Source organism: Lithobates pipiens, unplaced genomic scaffold, assembly GCF_037356315.1.
Source record: "Lithobates pipiens isolate NorthernLeopardFrog02 unplaced genomic scaffold, aLitPip1_a1.2 Scaffold_19, whole genome shotgun sequence".
In the NCBI taxonomy this organism is placed as follows: Eukaryota; Metazoa; Chordata; class Amphibia; order Anura; family Ranidae; genus Lithobates; species Lithobates pipiens.
In genome coordinates this window covers 203631172-203654978 of record NW_027507764.1, presented here as the reverse complement: position 1 = coordinate 203654978, position 23807 = coordinate 203631172, and the positions used below count along the sequence as shown (strand labels likewise).

Here is a 23807-nt window from a genome sequence, read left to right as displayed (position 1 = left end):
GACTAGAGTGACTCAGAGCTTACACTGAGCTCTCTTTATTTTTTAATGACACCTGAACAAATTTGGGTGGGTGTGTGTGTGTGTGGGGGGGGGGGGGGGTTTCTACTATATAAGCTTTGACTAGAGTGACTCAGAACTTGCACTAAGCTGTCTTTATTTTGTATTGGCATCCGAACAGATTGGTGAGATTGGGAAACAAAAGTGAGTATGTGCTGTTGTTTGTGTGTGTGAGGGGGAATAGGGGAATTAATGCAAAAGTATTGCTTTACTTTGCATAGACAAATCACATATTTGATTTCAACTATACTTACTGTGTAAAATAGAGTAAAACAGAATTACAGTTTGGTCCTCTTAAAAATGCTAGTTTCCTGGCTTGTGCCTGACTTCTATACTTTTTTTATATACTCACAAACACAGAACAATCATACAGCCAGGCTCCTTTATCTGTATGCTTGCTCTAGGTTAGTGACTCAAAGGGTTGTATGTTGTCTGTTGTATGCATGTTACATGTAATCAATGTTTTTTTTTTTCATGGCAATTAGCTTTGCAAGTAATTTTAGCTTGTGCTTTAAATATTGCTGTATTTACAAACCCCCTGTTACTTATAAATGGATTATCAAAAAGAGGTTGTGATGCATATAAAGAATAAAGAAAACTGAAATATTTTCCAAAAACAAAATATTAGATACATTTTTTTTTTTTTAACAAATTTAGAAGGAATTCCAAGAAACAGTGATAAAAATAAATAAAGTAATACATAGCATCTAGTAAAATGTTACCTTTCCATAAATTTATAGTAAACAGAATAAAAAAATGTAATCATTTACAGTACTGCATGACCAACAGGTATTAGGGGCAGTTTTATCTATGTGTGGGCATCTGGTTGAGAGTTGATGTAGAAGGCTCCTGGTAGCCCAGTGTTGCAGCACTAAAACCATCTTTATCAACTTTTAAATATAACATGATAGAAAATAATATATAGTTCCTCCATAATTTATAATAAATGTATACTTGTTACATAATCTGCTGTGGAAAAATATTGCCAGCCTAGTTTCTAAGAGATATGATAATCCAATCAAGTATGTTGATATTTTCAGGCATCGAACTATACCAACTAGACAGTCTAATTGGCCATGGTATATATATGTATGAATGTGAATTAGGGACCTTAGATAGATTGTAAGTTCCTTGGGGGCAGGGACTGATGTGAATGTACAATATGTATGTAAGGAGCTGCTTAACTTGTCAGTGCTCTATAAGTACCTGTAATAAATAAATACATAAATAAACAAATGTATCATTACATATCTTTGCAGCTACCTCATCCCTTAACACACAGCTTCAGCAGCTACAGCACTTACAGCAGCTTCATCAGCATCATCACCAACATCACCATCAACAGCAAGGACCACAGCAGCAGCAGCAACAACAAAGTACAACCCAGCATCAGCAATCATCCCAGCAGCCTTCCCAGGCTCTTCCTCAACAGCAGTCCCAGCAGCAACCTAATCAGCATCAGCGACAGCAACAAAACCAAACACAGACCAAGAGCCAGAACCAGCTAGCTTCATGCCAGCAGCCCTGCAGTTCTCCTCAGAAGCCTAATCAATCACCAGGACATGGCCTTCCTTCGCCGATAACTCCATCAAACCCTCTGCAGGTACAGCTTTCTTTTTAATCATAGCAGTACAATTACTGAGAGTGTCAAAAGATAGACTGCTAAGGTAAAGTGCCACTTTTTTGTTTCCTGTTAAAACATTGAATGTGTATATGTAAAATCAGATGTGGGTTGCCTTATGAATACACCTTTCTGTGTAGTATGGGTGGTACCAATGACAGTCTGTTCTACCTAATACAAAATGTGTTTGTACAGTTCCTCTGTGCAATCCTGTATGCCACAGAATGTCTATGTCACATTAAGTTCTAAAAACCAATGCATTATAATTATACACATTCAGTTAACAGCTGTGAATTTTAAATATATCTAAAGGATAGAAGAGACAGATCTAAATCTTAATAGTATGCAAAAATTCTCCTGACTTATGTTTATGAGAGATACGTAAAAATGAGCCAAAAATTACTATCTTATGCTTCCTATTTCTTTTTTTATCTCAATAACTTTTATTGAAGTTTTACAAAACAATAGCTGAATATAAAGACAGCAAGAGAATGGGCATTAGCCAGGGGTACAGAAACATCACTTTTCCAAAGTCACATTATGGCCGGTCGAATCATCCATACGTGTAATGAACTTCTTATTGGGGTGACCCTACTGCCAAGTCATTTTGCAGAATATCATAAGGTACAGAAGATTATGAGCCATAGGACAAGAAAGGAAGTAAAACTAAGAAAAGGGCAGGTTGGGATAAATAGAGGGACAAGGCAGAAGGGGAAAGAATACCTTGGAGCAGAGTAAATCTTGCTTATGTCTTTTATTTTGCTTTTGTCAGTTTATATGAAAAATCTGCATGTTATCAGCATGTTTCTCGAAATCCAGTTGCCTGCATTAAGGAGGACTTTAAAAAGGGGAAAATTGTATAATATATATATATTTTTTTTATTTATGTAGCGCTGTAAATTTATGCAGCACTTTACTAATATATTTTACATTACCATCAATCCCTGCTCTCAAGGAGCTTACAATCTAAGGTCCCAACTCACATTCATACATACATACACTAGGGACAATTTAGACAGGATCCAAATAACCAGTATGTCTTTGGAGTGCGGGAGGAAACTGAAGTATCCAGAAGAAACCCACCCAGGTACAAGGAGAACATGCAAACTCTAGGCAGGTATTGTCGTGGTTGGGATTCGAACCGACAACCCTAGTGCTGCTACATTTAAAAAATGAATTTACCAGGGAAGTATACTGTATAATCACTACAAAAGTTTAAAAGCTCAAGGCTACCTCAATGTACTTAAAGAATCCTCTCATCTATAAGTTAAAGCGGTTCTTCACCCTAAAGGGGAAGTTCCGCTAATCTTATCCCTCCCCCCCTCCGGTGCCACAATCGGCACCTTTCAGGGGGGAGGGGGGTGCAGTTACCTGGATAATCCAGGTAACTGCACCCACTTCGGGCCAGACCGCCACAGACCCCCGCAGATGCTCCGCCCCCCGTTGTGTTCTGGGAAACACACAGTTCCCAGAGACACAGCGGGGGACCATAAGAGACGCGCAGCGCGACTCGCGCATGCGCAGTAGGGAACCGGGCAGTGAACCCGTCATGCTTCACTTCCCGATTCCCTGACAGAGGATGGCGGCGGTGGCAGCAGCGAGACGAGCGATCGCTCGTCATCTGCCGCCGACATCGCTGGAACCTGGGACAGGTAAGTCTGATTTTATTAAAAGTCAGCAGCTGCAATATTAGTAGCTGCTGGCTTTTAATATTTTTTTTTAGGTGCAGCTCCTCTTTAAATAGAAAAATTCAGTACAGTATAAAAGGTGATTTGCAAAATGCAGCCACCTATATCAACCTATCAAATGTCAATTTACTGAGATCAGAGAAGCAACAGAAAATGTCTAACTTTTCAAGTTACTGCATGGTGAAAATCACTGTTTGATTTCTTAAAGAGCACTTGTACCCGTAACTATCGTACTTCAAAGTAGGACAATATATTCAATTACATTAGTTAAATTAAAACATTTAAATTAAATTAAAAAAAAGAATAACTTAAAGCACCTATGTCCCCCCATGCTCAGGTGCAAATGCAAGCTCACATGTATGTCTGGAATACATATGTAGACAGTGATTGCCCCACATATGTGAGGTATCACCGCAAACTTCAGAGTGAGAGCAATAATTCTATTGCTATTGCTCATGTGTAACTGTAACGTGTCAACTGATAACCTATAAAGACTATTAAAACATCACCCATGAACAATTTTAGGTTTTGTAATTTTCTGTTATTTCACAGATGTGTACAAATTTAAATCTCAACATGTTTTATATCTTTTTACTCAATACAACACCATCTTATAAAATTTTACCAAAAAAATTGTCAAAAATTGTCTCTTACTATATGTAACACTACCTTGCTTTTTTGTGGGGTGAATGGGTAGGGGTACAATGCACCCCATAGTAATTTACATATAGGGGCGGGGCAGGGCGGGTTCAGGGGCCCCCTTTATTAAAGGGGCTTCCCAATAAGCCCCCTGCCTGCAGAGCCCACAACCAATGCCCAGAGTTGTCTAGAAGAGGCCCTTGTACAGAGCCCCCCTGCCCGAAAGCACCTACCCCCCATGTTGAGGGCATGTGGCCTGGCATGGTCCGGGTGGGCGCTTGCTTGTCCCCCCTTTACTGATCTGCTGGGCCACATGCTCAGATAAGGGTCTGGTATGGATTTTGGGGGAACCCATGCCGTTTTTTCTTTTACATTTTGGTGTGGGATGGATCTGGGGGGTCCCTATGCCATTATTTTTTATAAAATTGGTGTTAGGTTTCATCCATACCAGAAGCAAAATAATTATTTGGATTGGTAAAAGGGCAAGTTGCAATCATCTCAAAGTCAGATCAAAATCAGATCCTGTTCATTAAAGCCACATGGAAGTCAAACATGAAGTCACAGGGCAAGGTCGAATCAAAAGTCATGCGACTTCCATGTCCGAGCAGTGTGAACCCAGCCTTAACTGTTGTAGCAGTGCCACAGCTAAATGACAGACCCCTGCTGCTTTTGTTTTTAAATAAAGAGGCTGAGGAATCCGGAGTGATGTCATTGACCAAATTTGTTTTGTCATTTGTGATGGGATTAATGGTGGATTTAATGGTGGTTGGACACAGTTGGTCAACATTGTTGGGTGTTGTTCATCGTGATAGACAAGGATCTACATTACTGGACAACAGTATACATCGGGGTACATTGTTTATTTTGTTGTTTATGTTTTATAAGAGATTTTTTTTAACAATGTGGGTGATTTTATTCATCATTAAATTTCTTGTGAATAAAAAATATATTTGTGTAATTACATCATCCAGGGTTCCAGACACTGTGTTTACATTCTAGCAGCACTTAAAACCTGATATTTGGGGTGGAAGTAGTGGCAGGTGAACACTGTCAGGATCAGCAGATTGTTGATTGCATCACAAAGAGGACCCAATGTGGGAGAGTGTGTAAAGAATCATCACTTTAAAGAAAAAAAATCATAAAACATTTTTGAGGTCCCTGTAAAAGTTTATAAAAGACCCTTACAAAGGCATGCAGCCTAGGTAGTCAGTAAATTGGGGTCAGTGAGCACACTCCCCCTCCTTAAACCATACCTGGCCACCTTGTCCCCATGTTGATGGGGGAAAGAGCCTCATTCCTACATCCTGTCATCCAAAAGTATGTGGGGGTCTATGGAGGAGGGCCCAGATATTGGAAATGGTAAAAGTAGGTATTCCCGCACTACTACAGAATGTAGCAATTCTTTGGTGCTGCAGTCACCATATGGGTCAAACAATGCCCACGGACTAATATATATATTGATAATCAAAATTTGGTGTTGAACTCCAAAATCAAATAGATATAAGATACAATAATTGCAGTGTATAATGAATCAGGGCACTTAAAAGTGATCAGCGCAATAGAATAAAATTAATTGGCATCAGATGTATAAATAAACTAAAACCAGTCCATAAAAGTCCATATGATAAGTAAAGAGCAAATAGTGCCAACAATGGAGCAATAAACAAATGATAAAGTGCAAATAAAGTGATAAAGTGCTGAATAGCATAAAAAAGAGATAATGGCGACTTTGGTGGAGTTTTGAAATCTTCAGTGACTTCAGTGAGTGGAATCTTCAATGTAAAAAACACCCGCAGGTGTACTATCTTCTTACCTCACTGATGTAAGGTAATCAGCATGTCAGAGTGTCAAAACTGGATGATTGCTCAAGGAGTGGAAGTTTTCTCCATATTCCTTTTCAAACATAGTTCCTGGTGTATTTGTAGCCTGGTGTCTTCTTCCTCTCCCATCCCATCTCCTGGGGCTAGGTAAGTATGGATCCATACAGGGAAATAGACCGGGTATGTGTAAATAAAATTCAGAATGGCGGGAACCTCTAGTGTAGTAGATTTGGACTTGATTTATTTTAATATAAAACATAGGGGTACTCACATTGAAACAAGTTCAAACATGCACATAGAAAAACAAGCACTGAGCTCGCAACCAGACTTAACTTCCGGGTACCGTCCAGTACCAGATATTGGCCATCGCATGATTGTGAAGGGGTTGTTACTCATTCACAAAAAATGTAATTGTAAATAAAAACTCCAACACCATGAAAAAAAAGTCCTTTATTACAAAAATAAATGCCACCCCCTCCCCCCCCCCAAATTTGTAAATACTATGTTAATCACATTGTTCCGCAACATAGATCCATATCAATCATGATGAGTGATGCCCAACAATGTTGATCCTTGCCACTACTCTCCAAATGACAACTTTCTGGCACTGCTGAAATGTAAACACAGATCTCGGGTGAGGTCATTGACCAAATACAATCAGTGTGTGGAATTTGATGGTTTTTCTACAGCCGCTTTTTCAACAGCCTTCAGGTGGGAAAACTGGCCAAATATGGGCAGTTTGTTCACCCATTTACTAAACTGCAGAAAGGCTGGATTTGGGTCAAACTCATGTTCAATCCAAAGCATATCTATAGTGATTATATATTTTATAGCAATATTAAAATATTTTCCTTTAATCATGTATAAATCTAAAAAAAACATGAGATGGCTTGTAATAGTTTTTTGTAATATTAAGAGAATGACAACCATTGACAACATCTGACAGCTTAAATCTCATTTAAGAAATCTTGACTTCTTTTTTTGCCTTCTGCCAGTTTTATCATTCTGCATTATTCAGAATCTGTCTGTAAGATATTAGTTTAGAGCAATGCAAAGATTGTCAAGAGGAGACAGTAATTCAGAAGGATGATGTTGTTTTTCAAACACTCTGAAGGATAACAACAATTATTTCTACAGAGATACCGACTCTGTTGTTTCTGCAGAGAGGAAATTAAATGAAAGCAACTTGCCTAGGTGAAATGGTTTAAAGTTTCCAAAAATGAACAAATAATAACACTACCAAATCATCTAATAGAGCATTGAGATTCATAAAGTGTTTCTTGTCACGTCTTTATTGAATGGAAATTTCATAAGTTTATATTGAATTCAGTAAAATGTGTTATTTTTTTTAGGTTAACATTAGTTGATTGATTTTCTTTACTGAGTGTTGTCAATTAGGGTAAGTGTAAAGACATGTCTGAGATTTTTTTTGAGCGTCAAGTACCGAAGCATCTTGTACACTACACGAGTATAAAGGTGACAATATTTGATTCGATGTGGCTTAAAGTGAGTTATTACCGGTATAAGTGATAACCTTTATAGATCTTGTAAAACAGAGGCTAGTGATATCTGGAACCCAAACTTTCAGTTACAAACTCTAATCCATAACAATATGTGAGAAACTGACTATAAAACCTCAATGTATGAAGCCAAACTATATGTGAATTGAAATAATAGTCTTACATATACTTTAAAGTCTGCAAAGGGGTAGTAGATACTGTAGAACATTTATTGTTACAGGCTCTATCTTGAATATATTGTACAAGGGAGTCATTACATTACTTAAGTCATGCAGATGAATACTATGAGATTGTACTTTTCTTAAGATTTTTTTTGTTAAATAATCCCCCCACCTCCTCCAAAAGACTGCTTGCTGCCACTATGAGTATAGATTTCCCACCTGAAAGCTCTGCTCTGTACACACTGATTAACAATCAATATATCCTATTAACCCTTTAACTTTTTTTGTTATGTTTGTTTAATAAGTACAACAAAATACTTGTTGGTCCTGCAAGAAAACCAGTCCTGCCGTGTATCCTGTGTTAACACCCACAATTTAACAGGAAGTGTGTTAGTACTACAGAACCCCCCCCCATCATGTCATGGAGAGAGGGAGAAGTGTTTTGTAGTCTTAACACATTTCCTGTCTAATGACCTATACACACGGTCAGAAATTCCTGACGGAAAAGGTCAGATCGGATTAAGTTGTTGGAAAATCCGATCATGTGTGGGCTCTATCGGACTTTTTCTGACGGAAAAAGTTTGCGAGCTGGATCTAAAAATTTTCGACACCAAAATCCAATCGGACTTTTTCCGATCGTTTGTAGAGAATTCCGACGGACAAAGTGCCACGCATGCTCAGATTAAATTACGAGACCAAAGCTATTGGCTACTAGCCTCTACGTAGTCCCGTCGTACGCAACGAACGCCGCCTCATTCCGAACGATCGGATTTTCAAACAACTTTGTCCGACCATGTGTATGCATCAATGGTGATTGGCAGGAACGCCAAGTGAAAAATGTAACCCTCAAATCTAAATACTGGTGCACTAAAATCTATTGTATTACATTTTTTATTCTTGCGTTTAGATTACTTGAATTAGCAAATCATGACAAAGAGCAACACTAAAGTGTGAAGTACAGTAAATATAAATTACAGCTGAAAATACTGTTGCAATTTGTTACTGCACCATTTGCACATTTTTATTACATTTTCACTGCTTTATTGAAAAAAAAAAGCATGTTTAGAAGCCCTGCCCAATCACGTTCTCACAATTGTAAGTATAATTTCTTTATCATAACTGATTACTGCATTAACCACTTGAGGATTGTAAAAGAAAAAATTCAAAACATTTTCTAGGATGCATCTCCTATGCTCTGCTTTTTCTGCCTTGCCACTACCCCTCCTTAATGTATTGTTTAATTGTGTTTAATATTTAATTTGCTTGTAGACCAAGATGTGACCTGCATATGACATTAGTAAAAGAAACTACAAACAACAAAAATAATTAACAAAAAATGTTAGTCCTTATTAACCCTTGTTTAACCCTAATTACCCTAATTAAGTCCCTCCTCCCTTTTTCCCTGTACTTATTATTTTTCTACTGATTATTTTTTATTTCTGTTTTATTATTAATATATATATATATATATATATATATATATATATATATATATATATATATATATATATATATATATATATATATATATATATATTTCATAAATTTTTACAGTTTTGCATATAAGGAAAACAAAGAAAATTGGAAAAAGAATTACGCTATCTTATTTGCAAACAACCTTGCCATGCCTTATATCAGAAATATCCTTTTAGTTTAATTTTAAATAGGACAAACATGACAATTTATAGGAAAAAATGAGTATAGTTTTTTGTTTGCTTTGTGGACCCTCATGTGACTGGGAGCCTGTCTAAATCAGGGAGTGGTTCTCCTTATATGAAACCATAGACACAGCAAGCAGTTGGCATTAGGTAGGCTACATATGGAGAGTGGGGTTTTTATGGTAGGAAAGGTAGGTTTCTATGGTAGTTTGCCAGAGGATTGGCAGCTAAATATAGACTACTGGGAAGAAGTTCAAAACATACAGTGATCATATACCATGGGGACAGAAAAGCAGCTGCTTGTTTCTTAGTTGTGGAAAAAGGAGGCAAATAGCAACTGATTGTGAACTGGGAGAGGAAGATGACTTCTGACTGGGGAGGAAAGATAGGATTAGCAGATGATGATGTGATTAAAGACTGGGGAGAATGTGTGAGAGAAGAAGCAGAGTTATAATCATTGGCTAGGAAGAGAGAGAGAGAGAGAGAAAGAAGATAGAAGACAAAGGAGGTTGACTATGAGTTGTTCGAGGACCATTGAAAGAATGTATAGGAAGCCCAATATGGTGCCAAGGTGAAGAGAGGGAAGATGTTTGTAGCACAGTAACACATAATGTATGAAAATTATTTCTGTGAATGTTCTCTTGGTTATCCAGCTCACTAATAGATTTCTGTTTTACTGGAATATCTCTAATCAATTCTGTAATTGCAAAGATAATTGATTTAGCTAGTAGTAGCTAGTCACTTTCGACTGTTTTCCAATGTTAAAGATGTTTTGTAACATCTCCAAGCCACTCCTTCATCTCCAATGAATTGTTTATCTTCATAGGTATTACAGGCACCTTACATTGGTGTTAAACCCAAAACCCAAAATATATTGCAGCTTGCCAATGATAATATGTGGTGGCTGCATAATTTTTATTTTCTTAGGCTTTTTTCCCCTCTGTTTTTACCTGGTGATCTGGCCAGAAACACCCCTAGTGTATGAGCGTGTCTATTTTCTAGATAAATAAGCACAGTGGAACCTCTGGACAGCAGCATTGTCAGTTTGGGGGGGGGGGCGTGTGCTAGATGTACTAGCATATTTAAATACACTAACACATTGAAGCCTGAACCATACCAGGCCACATGCTCTCAACATTGGGTGCTTTGGGATGGAGGTGCTCTGCCTTCCTGCCCAGAAGCACCTTGTCCCCATGTTGATGGGGAAAAGGGCCTCTTCCCAATAATCCTGGGCTGTGGTTGTGGGGGTCTGCAGACAGGGGGCTTAGCATAATCTGGAAGCCCCCTTTAACAAGTGGACCCCCAGATCCCGCCCCCCCACGTGAATAAGTGTGGGTACGTAGTACCCCTACCCATTCACCAAAAAGGTGTAAAAAAATAAAAACACACGCAGTTTTTGACAATTCCTTTAGTAAAAAAAAAAAATTCCCCCTGATGTAGATCCATCATCAATTATAATGCGGCCGCCCGACCCGAATAAATAAAGGCTAAACCTCAACTGCAGACTCCACCATTTGGCAGTTCTTATGTAGGTAAGGGGCGGGTCCACCTAGAGACATTACCTGGTGGCCCTGTCCTATGTGATGTCACCGACCGGTGACAGGCGGAGCCTGCAGTCAGTGGTTTAGCCTTCATCACTGATGGAGCTTTTTTCTTTTTTTGGGTCCGGTGGTGATGGTGGTGTGGTTGTTGATGGATTGGGGGACATTGTTTTTTTTGTTTGTCAAAAACTGTGTGTGTGTGTACTAATTCACATGGGGGGATGGGATCTGGGGCCCCTCTTATTAAAGGGGGCTTCAAGATTCTGATAACACCCCTGCCTGCAGACCCCCACAACCACAGCCCAGGATTATTGAGAAGAGGCCCCCACCCCAAGGTGCCCCCCCATGTTGAGGGCAAGTGACCTGGTATGGTTCACGAGGAGGGATGCTCACTGATCCCCCCCTTACCTGGCCTGCCAGGCTGCATGCTCAGATAAGGGTCTGGTATGGATTTTTAGTTTAAATTTTGGCGTGGGGATTTTGAGGGACCCCCACATAATTTTTTTAAACATTTTTCTATTGCTGGCATTGTTTTGTTTTTCCATTCAGCTGCCAGCGGAGAAGCCCATTGACAGCTGATGACTCATCCATTAAGGATGCTGCAGTTGGCTTACCGGTCCACTCCTTACCAACCAGCTATTTACTGTATCCTGAATGGGCAAAGCTTTAGAAGGCACCATGCAGAGTGCAGTGAATTGTGGGGCACTTGGTGGGAAAACATCCTGCCGAGAGCCCCGCAAATGCCCCGCAAATTCGGATGTTCGCTAAACGGGCGAATGGACAATGTTTGGGCCAAATTTTTGCTTGACTCAAACTGTTCACCCAACTGTAATTGTGCAGTGTTATTATTGTATATATGATCGCATGTATAGTTTGAGTATGTGATATCATCACGGAGGGCTTGATTAGAATGACACAATTTGTTACAAACCATTTTTTTTGTGGGGTCCCCTTCAAATTTATTTCAGGCCTGTATGACTTATGAGGAAACCCCTATGCTGTTTATTTTCTAACCTGGCCTGGGATTCTTGTCCATGTAAGTAAATGATCATGTAAGTGCATGGGGCCAGCGATGTCACTGCTTGCTCAGGACTCCATGTTTTTTACGCCTGCTGGTGTCTTTAACAAACATTGACAGTGGAAAGCTGTCAGGCATAATAGCAATAGTAAAACCTTTATTATACATAGAAAATGTGTAAATGTTTGGATGTTTGTTCAAATGCTCAAACAGCCAAGGTTCAGTCTGAACTTGTGTTGGAACTGGAACCTTAAGTTCATCCCTAATACACACAAACTTTGATACAGGTCCTTATAAAAATAATTTTCTTTGAAAGAATAGGTGTTAATCAGTTAATGGATGGTGGATTTTTAGTATTTTCTCATCAAATTGAAAAGATGCTCAGTAGCACTGGTACTGTGAACATTTTTAAATGAGCTTACATTTTTCATGTTTGTAATTTTTCATTTTGTTTTATTTATATTTACTATATTCTGCAGAAATAAAGTAGTATCTTTTGGATGAAGTTATACAAGCTTTTAACCGGTTCCTGTATGTCGGCAGAATGGCACGGACAGGCAATGGGCATACAGGTATGTCCCTTTAAATTTGCCGCCGTGCCATTGTGTGAATGCCGCCGGCGACACGAGCACGCACCGGCCGGGACCTCCATGAGTTAGGTCGCAGGTCCCATGGACTCGATCGAAGCGGGGATACCCGCGATCTTCTCATGGGGAGGAAAAGTGGGGAAATGCTAATGTAAACAAGCATCTCCCTGTTCTGCCTAGTGACAATGTCACTGATCTCTGCTCCTTGTGATCGGGAGCAGAGATCAGTGATGTGTCACATGTAGCCACACCCCCCACAGTTAGAAACATGCCCCAGGACACACTTAACCCTTACACTGCCCCCTAGTGATTAACCCCTTAACTGCCAGTGTAATTTACACAGGAATCAGTGCATTTGTATAGCACTGGTTGCTGTATAAATGACAATGGTCCCAAAAATGTCCGACGTGTCTGCCATAATGTCACAGTCACGATAAAAATCGCAGATCACCGCCAATACTAGCAAAAAAGAAAATTATTAATAAAAATGCCATAAAACCATCCCCTATTTTGTAAACACTATAACTTTTGCGCAAACCAATCAATAAACGCTTATTGCAATTTTTTTCAGATATTTTTTGAGGATATTTATTATAGCAAAATGTAAAAAATTATATTATATTTATTATTTATAGCGCAAAAAATAAAAAATGCAGGGGTGATAAAATACCACTGAAAGAAAGCTCTATTTGTGGGAAAAAAAGGACGTCAATTTTGTTTGGGAGTCACATCACATGACCGTGCAATTGTCAGTTAAAGCGACGCAGTGCCGAATCGCAAAAAAGTGCTCTGGTCAGGAAGGGAGGAAAATCTTCTGGGGCTAAAGCGGTTAATAAATGTTTTGATCATTTAAAATTTTACTAATACCCCAAATGTTGTATTTTTTTTTCTATCTCTTTACCTACATCTTACCAGTTTCCTTTCACCAGTATTGTCCATGTTACTGAACATTGTTCAACATTGTTCACTTAATAATAAGTGCATATGAGTCAAATTCATGACACATAAAATAAACACCACACTTTAGAAAACAGCAACTTAAAATACTCTTGTTCTGTGAATAGTTCCAAGGAAAAAAAGAACAAAGATGAATATTACCATTGAGGTTTTATAAAACAGCTACCACTTTAAATGAGTTCTCTTTTGGGTGCCGGGGAGTTTTTTGGCAGCATATAACATTTTGAATAAGTGGAACTGTGCTGGCACAAAGATCGAAGGGAACATTAGGAAACAGCAAAATAGTAGTAGCCATGTGCATAACATTACTTAAATCTGGTACCTGGTACCGTTGGATGTTATTCTCCTGTTGTTCAGGGCTGACATTTCAGTTTTTTGGTAGGAGATGGCCTTTCACTTTTAATACTAGTTGCTAATCCAGGCAAATCTAAAATATATTAATTGAGATCATTTATATACTGTATATATATATATATATATATATATATATATATATATATATATATATATATATATATATATATATATATATATATATATATATATCTTGTGTGTGTGTGTCCTGCAGTTTTTATAAGGCTTGTTTTAGCTCATAATATAGTGAAAAAAGTTGATCTCTGTAGTTTTAGAAGCTGAGGGGCTATGAATTTTCCTGTTCACTTCCTAATCCTAGGACATCCACAAACCAAGCAGGTCTCATTATAGGCACCAGCAGGTAAGCACAACATAGTCATAATGCTTGTTCGGTCTAAGAACAAATCAATTGGAAAAGGTTTCATTTAATATTTTGCAATCCAAGGTCTGCAAGAATTGCCATGGCTGCTTTGGCTATTTGTTCTAGCTGTACGTTCACAGCACTGTGATCATATAAATGTAATGAGAGGCTTTTTCTTCTTGGCTAAACAGTCCAAGAGAATGTGAAATTTGCTTAGGTATTAATGGGTTGATTGCTGCATATTTTTTCTCCAGAATTTGATTGATTAGTGCCTCCGGTCTTCACACTCGAAGCCTGGATTTGACTTGAAAATTCTGCCAAGTCTTTTACTCTGAAATTTATCTTAATTAGATCTGAAAGACCTGTCACAGCAGAACAGTCGCACCGATTAAAATGAAAAACAGGAGAAATTACTGATCAAATTAATCATAATGTCGGGTTACAGCTGTAGGTCTGATGTAATTTGCCACTCCAGTGAGTTACATCAGCACAGGCGGAGGAGAGGGAGCTGGATTCTGGTTGATCCGTAACACAAGCCAGCTTTGGGCAGCTCATCAGCAAGCTTATTCCATCCTTTCTTTTGGCTTCTTTCCAATGGCCAGGAACTGCTTGTACTACACATTAAGTACTAAACAGGTGCCTCAACTGCTACTACAACTATACTTCATCTATCAATGTATCACTAAGAAAATGTACATCCTACATGTGTATAATTGCTGAGGAGTATTTTATATAGAATCAGTAAATTCCAGTGTTCATTGTATGTTAAAGAAAACTCTTACCTGCATGTATAATTAGTAGATTACTATGCAAAATGCATTTTTTTTAACAACACTGTTCCATTTTGAGATTAGAAACTGGGTGTAGTATGCAGGCAAAGTTAGTTATCCTTCCATAGGCAGATGTTTGTCATCATTATTGAGATCAGGAATGCAGATTTCACAAAAAACTCACACTTGTTTCATGTTGGTGAACTCTGTGCTCATTACCCTATAATACAAAACAGAAAATATGGTACCCAATAAAGCTGAACTCTAAACAAACTATCTAAATGCACAAATGTGTACTTTGGTGGCTGCCAAAGCATTTCTAATTTTATCTACCAACATTTGTTATTAATACTCCTCTGCCAGACAGCACTGCAACGATGATGACGCCACTTTCTTTGTTAGAGTTAAAGCCTACGTTTATTTAAAAAAAAATAATAATAATAAATTCACACAAGTAATATTACATTGTACTTCCATTCAACAGGATGTGTCTCTTTTGCTGCTGTCTCTTCATTTAGTATTATTATTATACAGGTTTTATATAGCGCCAACAGTTTGTGCAGCACTTTACAACATGAGGGCAGACATTACAGTTACATTACAATTTGGTACAAGAGGAATCACAGGGCCCTGCTTGTTAGAGCTTACAATCTAAAAATTTAGTAGAAATCTTCCTCCTCCGATGACCCCCCCACCACCATAATCTTCTATTGGAGATTCTTCTAGTGCAAAAGAACTGCGTGAGCTGTGACAGGTACTCATCAAAAGTATCTAACTATGCCCGCCCTTTTAACCAGATCCTCCCTTCACAGAAGCCACACTATAGCTTCTATGACTGAAACAAGATCTATGAATGGAGGATGGGTGAATGTCGGAAAGGTCCTCCTACTCCATTTATAGATCATTTTTCATTCATAGAAGCTCTAGTACCTGATTATATGAATGAGCTTGGTGGCATAGTCAGCCACTCTTGATAAGTACCCAAGCTCATTTAGTTCTATTACCCCCCCCCCCCGCCCCTCCAGAGGATTACAACAGTGGGGGAAGGGAGGAGATAGTTAAACCAGGACACAGCCGCACACGAGACACATCACCATGAAACTGATTTCATTTATTGCAGTACTGTAATGTTTTTATTTATATATTTATTTATTTTATTAGTACAAGCAGTGTACCTTAACCTGACCTACATTGGGACAGAAGTGTGAGAGGAACAGGTAGCACAAATAACCAAACAGTTCATATGCTGGAAAAAGGCATGATGATAGGAGCAAGTGGAATGACAGAGAAATAAGCTCATCACTGTGTTGCTCCTCTTTCAACCACTTAGCAGATCCAGTATGACTTGGAACTCGAGGAAGTAGGTTAAATGACGCTGGCCCTCAGGCTGAGGGCATCTAGTGGTAGAAAATGTACTAGAGGGGAAATCTCTGAAATGAAAATAATAATTGCAGCAAAAGGGGGATTTGTCGTTTTAACCATTAATGGCCTATTAATATTACCCTGTTATTTTTGGCAGCAGTTCTTCTTTAAGGAATACAGTTATGCTACACTTGCTAACTGGACAATGATGAATTAGCACGCAGTGATACGTTATCAGTTCTGCTTACTCTTCTCTTTTCTACAGTCAACACAATTGTATACAACAAAGCTTAATCAGAGCCTAGTGCACTGAGGAAGAAGAGAAGAATAAATGAAAAGAATGGGTTTTATTTGATGGTAAGGAAGTAGAGAGTCTTGGACACAACAGAGGGCACATTGTATGAACATTTTAAAGGAAGGATTATTAGCCAGAAATAGAGAATAAGCAGAAAATACATAGTCTAGAAGGGAGGGTCCATGGACATCGATGAAGGCTTATCAAAGTCGGTAATCTGGCCCCCCCATAGTTGGGGCAGATCTAAAGCCACTAATTTAATTACACAGTCATTTCAAAATCCAGTTGCTGTTTTCTTCTTCACCTGGTCATTGTTACTAGTTCTAGCACAGTGTGTCCTGGGAGTGGGTAGACCTTAGTCTCAGGGTTTCACATGTCCTATGACATCACTTTAGCTTTCACACTAGTGGTCACGACTAAGGCCTTGTAAGCTGAAACACGTCAACTGACTTAATCTGCGTTTGTTCACTGTGGCTATTCAATAAAATGAAGACATTTTAAGAGCAACAACCAGAGTGTGGATAATTGTTTCTACATTAGCTTTCACACTCCCTCCACTCATTTAGAGTGGAATTCACTGTAAGTCGAGCATCTGATGAAACTGGCGGGGGGAGAACATGCCTACCTGACACTGCATTCTGTTTTGAATGGTCTGGAAGGAAGGGCATGTAACAGCTAAGCACTACAGCAGATAAGCAGCCCTAGGGGCATACAGAGAATCTTGTGCTTTAGCTCTGCTCTGCCCCCCTGCATAGTGCTTTGAGATAAGTAAAGCAATCATCACATGGCCTAGTAAGTAAACAATATATATTAATGTACTTCTTACTTACTAAGCTAAAAGGGGAGCATGCACACTTTTGGTGGCAACATTGCAGAGGCTCTATGAGTTTGAACATTGTTGCCACAGAAAGGAAGAGGCCATAGTATTGCAGAATTACAACATCATTTCTATCACAGGAAACCTTTATACAAAAACAGCACAGATTGATTATAAACATAAAATAGAAATGAAAAGCAAAGCATTTTTGTATACACATAAAAAATTATAGAAACCTTTTGTGTTCCTTTTTTATTAGTGATCACATGACCTCTGTTTTTAGCTGCATAAGAGGGGTGTCAGTACAAGTATGATCATTGAAGGAGAGCAGGCTGGGTTCCAACACAGCTAGAAAACTGACCATGCTGTGCTCGCATGCTTGGTGTGGTAATTTTTTGATAGAAAGCTAGAAGGACTGGCAGGAACACCAGGTATTTCACAGAAAGGAATCCATAGAAACAGAACAGGATATTTTTTTTTTAACACAAGCCCAGATAGTAAGCAATTGAGCTGCAAGTTTAAAAATGACTTGCTAAGCTACAATTGCAACAGGTCTGCATTGCATGACTCTGGATCAACTTTCAAACATTTTGCAAGTCTGCTCCAAGTCATGGTTCAGTTATATTGTGCAATAATATTGGGAAAATTCTGTGCCATGTGTGAAATGATCATGAACAAAGAAGGCAGCTAGCACACAAGTAGTATAGCCAAATTAAAAAGTGAATCATATAAAAGTGTAGCACCCATATGTGAAGTCAAAGATATTGAAACATTTAAAACACCAATAGATAGCAATCACATATCTAAAAAAAGCCATTTGGCTGAGAATAAATAGTTCATAAAAAGAGATTCCTTTAGAACAAACAATAGTCCATAGCATACATCCCCAATCCAGTGAGAAAGATGTGAAGCAATCATATCCAATCGAGTAAACCTCCACCATTAGAAAGATAGCAAACCCACTATATTCAATGGCTACCATTACAGCAGCATGGAAGCCTCAAACACATTAGGAAATTCCCCTGGGAACAGCTTTGGATCACTACCATCAGAGATAAAGAACCTGGATCCAGCTGGAAACAAATAAGCTCACCCAGATCCCAGAGGGTATCTCGTAGTGTAGTAAATGGTATTCCAAAGGTTCAAAACACATAGCCAGGATATAAAAGTTTAAAAACTCACATAAGGCAGATTCTGGTGACCTGGAATCACTCAGCAGCAAGAAGTCAATGCCAGTGTTTTGCCCCGACGTGTTTTGTCCAAAGGGACGTTGTCAAGGGATCCTCATATTGTGCAATAGTCATCCCACCACTAGGGTCACTCTAGCTGATTTTTCACCTTTGCTTCCTGCTGTGTCAACTAGGACTTGCACGTCAAGATTCTGCAAGCGTACAGCTTCCCGGTGAAAATGTGCAGCAAGTTAACAAGACTTACAATTCAACACTGCCACAAATTTGTGTCAAGTTATCCTTTCTATCTGGGAGTACATGGTACAGCAGGCAAACATCAGGAATATAGAATGTCGGGTTTCCATATTGTTGAATCTTCTTTTGGGTTTAGAATCACATTATGCATAAACGGTTTGTGAGATGAACTCAGTGAAGAAAGTACACAAAGGATTTAATTAATGGAGATCAGAGATGAAGGAGCTGATCTTTTCTTTTTGAGATCCTATCCATACTGCACTAGTTTTCAAACAACAGAAGCATCCAAATGTCAAATGACCTACCAGTTAGGCTTTTAGATCAAGTATTTTTTTTTTCTTTTAACAAAGAAATTTCTCCTTACATAGGATACCAGCCTGCAAAATCAGGCATACAAGCTGGTAGCCTCATAGTATGATGGGCTGGGACTACTTAGGCTCTTTATACTCCATACTTGGCAAATTCGAACCCAAAGTAGGATTACCGTCTGCTTTCTAGTCTTGTGATTTTATACCAAATCCAGATGCTGGGGGTGGGGGGGGGGGGACAAAGATAAGAAAAAAAATCAGCATGGATTAAAGTTCAATACGTTTCACAAATTCTAGAGAGTACTGCTTACATGGGAAAAAAGCTTCTTAAATAATATAACAAAATTGTCATGGTTATGCAGTGATCTTCCTGTGTTTGCTTACCTCCCCTCATGTGTTCAGACTAAGAGGCCAGCCACTTCCACCTGGTGGTTTTTATAACCTCTCCTCTAAGCATGGCTCCACCCCAGGCCCTATCAGGGAGCCCTATATTAACCTGTGCACTGCAGGCCATCAGTGCTGAGCAACCATTGTGTATTCCTTTGTGTGTTTGGCTTCCTGTTACCTGCTGTGTGCTCTTCTATTGTTCTGTTACCGACTTTGGCGTGTCTTTGACTATCCCTGTTTGCCTGTGATCCTGACCTTTTGGCGTGTCCCTGATTACTTCTGTCTGCTTGTGGCCCCGACCTTGGCTTTGTCCCTCACCATCCCTATCCTCCTGTTGCCTACTGTGGGTGTGAGCTGGGGGACCCTGGGGGTCGCGACCTCTAGCCAGTTGCAGCCAAGTCCATCCTCACTACTCGAGGCTCTGGTGAACACCTGCTGGCTCTTAGACTCTGTGCCCCAGGGAGTCTTACGCTCTAACCCCGGTGGGACCTGTCTCCCGTCCGCAGCAGTCAGCCGTAGGGTCCACAACCTGCGGTGCACTCCTGATCCCTACGGTGTACATCTGTCACCTCGCCTCTAGGTGACCTGACAAAAATACTCTATGTCTTTAAAGCATTCAATCTATTTAAATACAGTAAATACAACAAAATATTTTGTGAATGCTTAAGATCCAACCCAGTGAGATCCAGTGTTATTATTAAAAAAAAAGTCAAAGATTTCCTTTACCATAGTAGCGAGGTCTCAAGTCTGAAATGGGGATAAGCAGTTACTTATATGAAGATCACTGGTAAAGTAGAATTATTTCACAAAACTACTGGCCTGGCATGCAAATTTCTGTCTGCTATAAAGTGGTTCAAAAGGCTGGGCATTTTTTACTTTCTTCATTAAGGTTAATAAATATCCCATTACTTGTAGTGCCCCCTCATCCCCCCCTTATACTTACCTGACCCTGACCTCGGTCCAGTGCTATGCCCATCTGCAGCAGCTGTGTCCTCTATGCTCACAGAGGCACTGGCTCATGCTGCTGTCAATAAAATCATGTGAGCAGATAGCAGGAGGCAGGGCTGAGAAGGACTGTGTGTGTCAATAGATGCACATAGCCTGGCTCAGGAGTCAGCTCTCAGGTGCCTCCCTATAGAACGTGGCTTTCTAGGGTAGCACACTGAGAATAGGAGGAGGAAATTAGCAGAGCAAGTAAGTGTAACCATGCTTATTATTTTAATATAAAAAAAGCTTTACAAAGCTTTCATTTTGACCCTGCCCTCTCTCTCAGTCACAAAGTATAAAGAAAAGTTTTTACGGTAGGATTAAAAGGCTTGCAAACTGAGATACTGTATGTGGAAAGCCTATCCATTTGAAAACATTGCACCTTGCCTCTCTCTTGCTCTCTCTGACCTCTCTGCTTTCTTCAGCAGTTTTTGTCCAGGTCTCTTCAAAGAAACTCTAACATACACATGCAAATCTGGCAAATTAGTTAATACACAGTATAAAATCAGACTGATGAAAACCACAGTACCAGTGATTTTAAGCTCCTCTTACCCAAAACCATACTAGATTGCGTGCCTATACACATTCTGAGTATCCCTAATATTATGTCTCTAAAATAGAGTAAAACATTAAAGGAAACAGATGATCACTGATCCTAGCAGCGCTGCCTGTGTATACATTTCACTAGCTTTTTAATGCTTTGCAGGCCTTTCAGGCAGTGAAAGGGTTGAGAAAATTCAAGTACATAAAACTAAGAGAAGGGATCCTGGCAGATACATCTAGCAGAAGATCAATAGTAAAGCAGTTTTTTCATGATTTATTTTCTCTCGTCCTTAGCTGTAATTTCTTGACTTTATAAAACAAATTGCCCATTCAGGAAAAGCGCAATCTTCTTCCAGAGTCCTTTTTTATCTGAATTATGAGTTATCAGGCATAATTGGACCAATCCATCAATTTTTAGGTACTATGAAAACTTCCTAGGTCATCACAAAGGGGCATATGTATGTTTAGACATCTCACACAAAAAATGCTTTTGGGAGAAAATATTTTTTTTTTTTATTCATCTGATAAGTGATAAGCTATAAACTTTCTACATTGATAGGAAAAACATGCATGGGAGAGTTCCATAAGTTTATGGTCTTTTTATTTTTTTGGTTGTTTATTTTAATTTCCCATATACATTATACCAACCCTAAAAGTTTCTCTTAAAGTTTAGAGTTTAATGCATCTTTGTGGGAAAAAATAGCAATTAAAAAAATATTATAGCATACACAATTACTGCATAAGCTATTTTGGTAGTGCATTAAAAATGATCTTTCTTTAAAATCACCTTAATAACCTGCAGTGCTGTAGTTTTCTGTAAAATTCTATAAAATATGGCAACCTGTCATTTCCTGCTCATGTGATTGCCTCCCTGATTTTCTCAGAAGTCTGCACAAAGATACAAGTAAGGCCGCGTACACACGAGAGGATTGTCCGTCCAACTTAGTCCGCTGAAACGTGTTTCAGCGGACAGTCCGCTCGTGTGTGGGCTTCAGCGGACTTTTTCAGCGGACAGTCTGGCGGACTAAGTCTTTCGGAATTTCCGTAATACAGTCCGTCCAACTTTGGTTTCAGCGGACAGTCCGCTCGTGAGTAGGCTAGTTGAACGGACTAAGTATGGCGCATGCTCAGAAAGGATTTACACGGCCGAAGGTTGCATTGCAGTGTATTGGACGTCGTATTTCTAGTCCCGTCGTACGTGCTGTACACGTCATCGCGCAAGCTTTCAGCGGACTGTCTGTTCATCGTGTGTGGTCAAGTCCGTTCATTCAAAAGTAGGACGGACTGTCTGTCGGATTGTCTGACGGACTTAGTTGGACGGACAATCCTCTCGTGTGTACGCGGCCTCAGAGTTTAGGCATCCTCTGCAACAATAATGTAGTTTTTGGTGATAAACTCCCAAAGGGTTAGTCACCTCTAAAGGGATTCAACTACTGCAATTGTCCTCATTATAACATTGCAAATGTGCTATCAATTGCTGATTGATAATGCAAAAGTCATTGTAATTCTTTTTTATTCTTCTAATCAACATGGACAAACATATTGCTTTTTCCTTAGAGCAGAAACAGGTAGGAACCTGGAACAAAATTTGGTAAAGTATTTACAATGTGTGTTGATCACCCAGAGCAGGGTTTTTTTCTCAACAAAAGTGGAAATCTTTTTTAAGTATGTTTGTGGTTTTGTGCATTTTACAGACCACAATTTCACACACTGTCTGATATTTGTCAACAAGTGGATTGAGAATTCAAGTTTTGACTTTGGTATACGTCTAAAGCCACCACATTTAAAAAAATTTAAAAATACAAAAAAAAATGCTACACCAATAACTCATTTGCAATAAGCAGCAACTTTTCTGAAAGACATATGCACAGTTCAAAAATTGGATAAAAATAAAGAGTTGCGCTAAATGAAAAAATAATATAAATAAAAAAATAGATAATCTTGTTGTTCTCCACCAACCAGCACCATAGAAAGTGACTTTGTGCATCAATGCCAACAACAAAGGTAAGAATGTCTGCTTACCAGCTTACCATTTTTGCGTGAACAAAGGTTTTAAAGATTTTACACCGTGTGGAGCTCTTTTTTTTATTTTGGTGAACGCTGCTACACTCGCATTGGGTAAGGAGTTCACTAAGGACAGGAGGACTCCAGGGACTATCAAAGGCCTTGGCTGGGCTATAGCCACAAGTATGAACAACCTCTTGTAGTGAGAGGTCATTTGGAGCTGGTATGCAGACATTCTTACCTTTGGTGGTGGCATTGATGCCAAAAAAACAAATTGCTCTGGAGGTGTGATGGGTATAAAACATAAGGTTTGCATTTCAGGGCTAAGACTAAGGTTAGAACTTGTCAGTATGGGCTATTTGGGACAGGTGAATGAAGCAGAAAGGTTCAACCTTAGATGATAACACAATTTTCAACTTTTACTTACTTTTGCCACCTTTTGCCACCCCCACAACCACTTCAGTAGCACTCCCTACCTTTCCACGGCTCTATCATCATCCTAGTTGTAGCCTCTATGGCCTGGCCTGCCATGCAATGTTTACATCCTGCTGCTGGCCTTTTCTTCCTAGTGTGTGCATTTATTCAATAGAATTCTTTGGGGTTTTCTCCCAACAATGGTGTAATTTGAATACATTTAGGAAATTATGGCAGTGAGTTATTTTTGAAGTTTTTTTTTACCTTGAATCAATTTTTGATGAAGTTATTTATACACTAGTCGCAAGGTAGATTAATTATTACAATTATACTGCCTAACTGCTTAATATTGTTTGAAGAACAATATCATCTATGCAGGGAGTGCTTTGTTTTCAATGAGTTGCTCGACTCAAGGACTTGCATTGTGGAAGAAAGCAATAAGCCAGAACTATTATGTAGCACTGCCAAGCTAGAAGCAAAATCTGAATAAATAATAAACAATGATTGCTGTCTC

General features: G+C 39.0%; 1 protein-coding gene across 1 annotated transcript in view; it reads left to right on the top strand.

The window, feature by feature from the left end:
* Positions 1-23807, top strand: part of POU6F2 (POU class 6 homeobox 2) — a 623598-nt gene that overhangs the window by 449425 nt on the left and 150366 nt on the right. The window contains exon 4 of the mRNA XM_077491628.1: positions 1317-1660. Coding sequence (XP_077347754.1) covers positions 1317-1660 — 344 coding nt within the window. The remainder of the gene's footprint in view (positions 1-1316; positions 1661-23807) is intronic.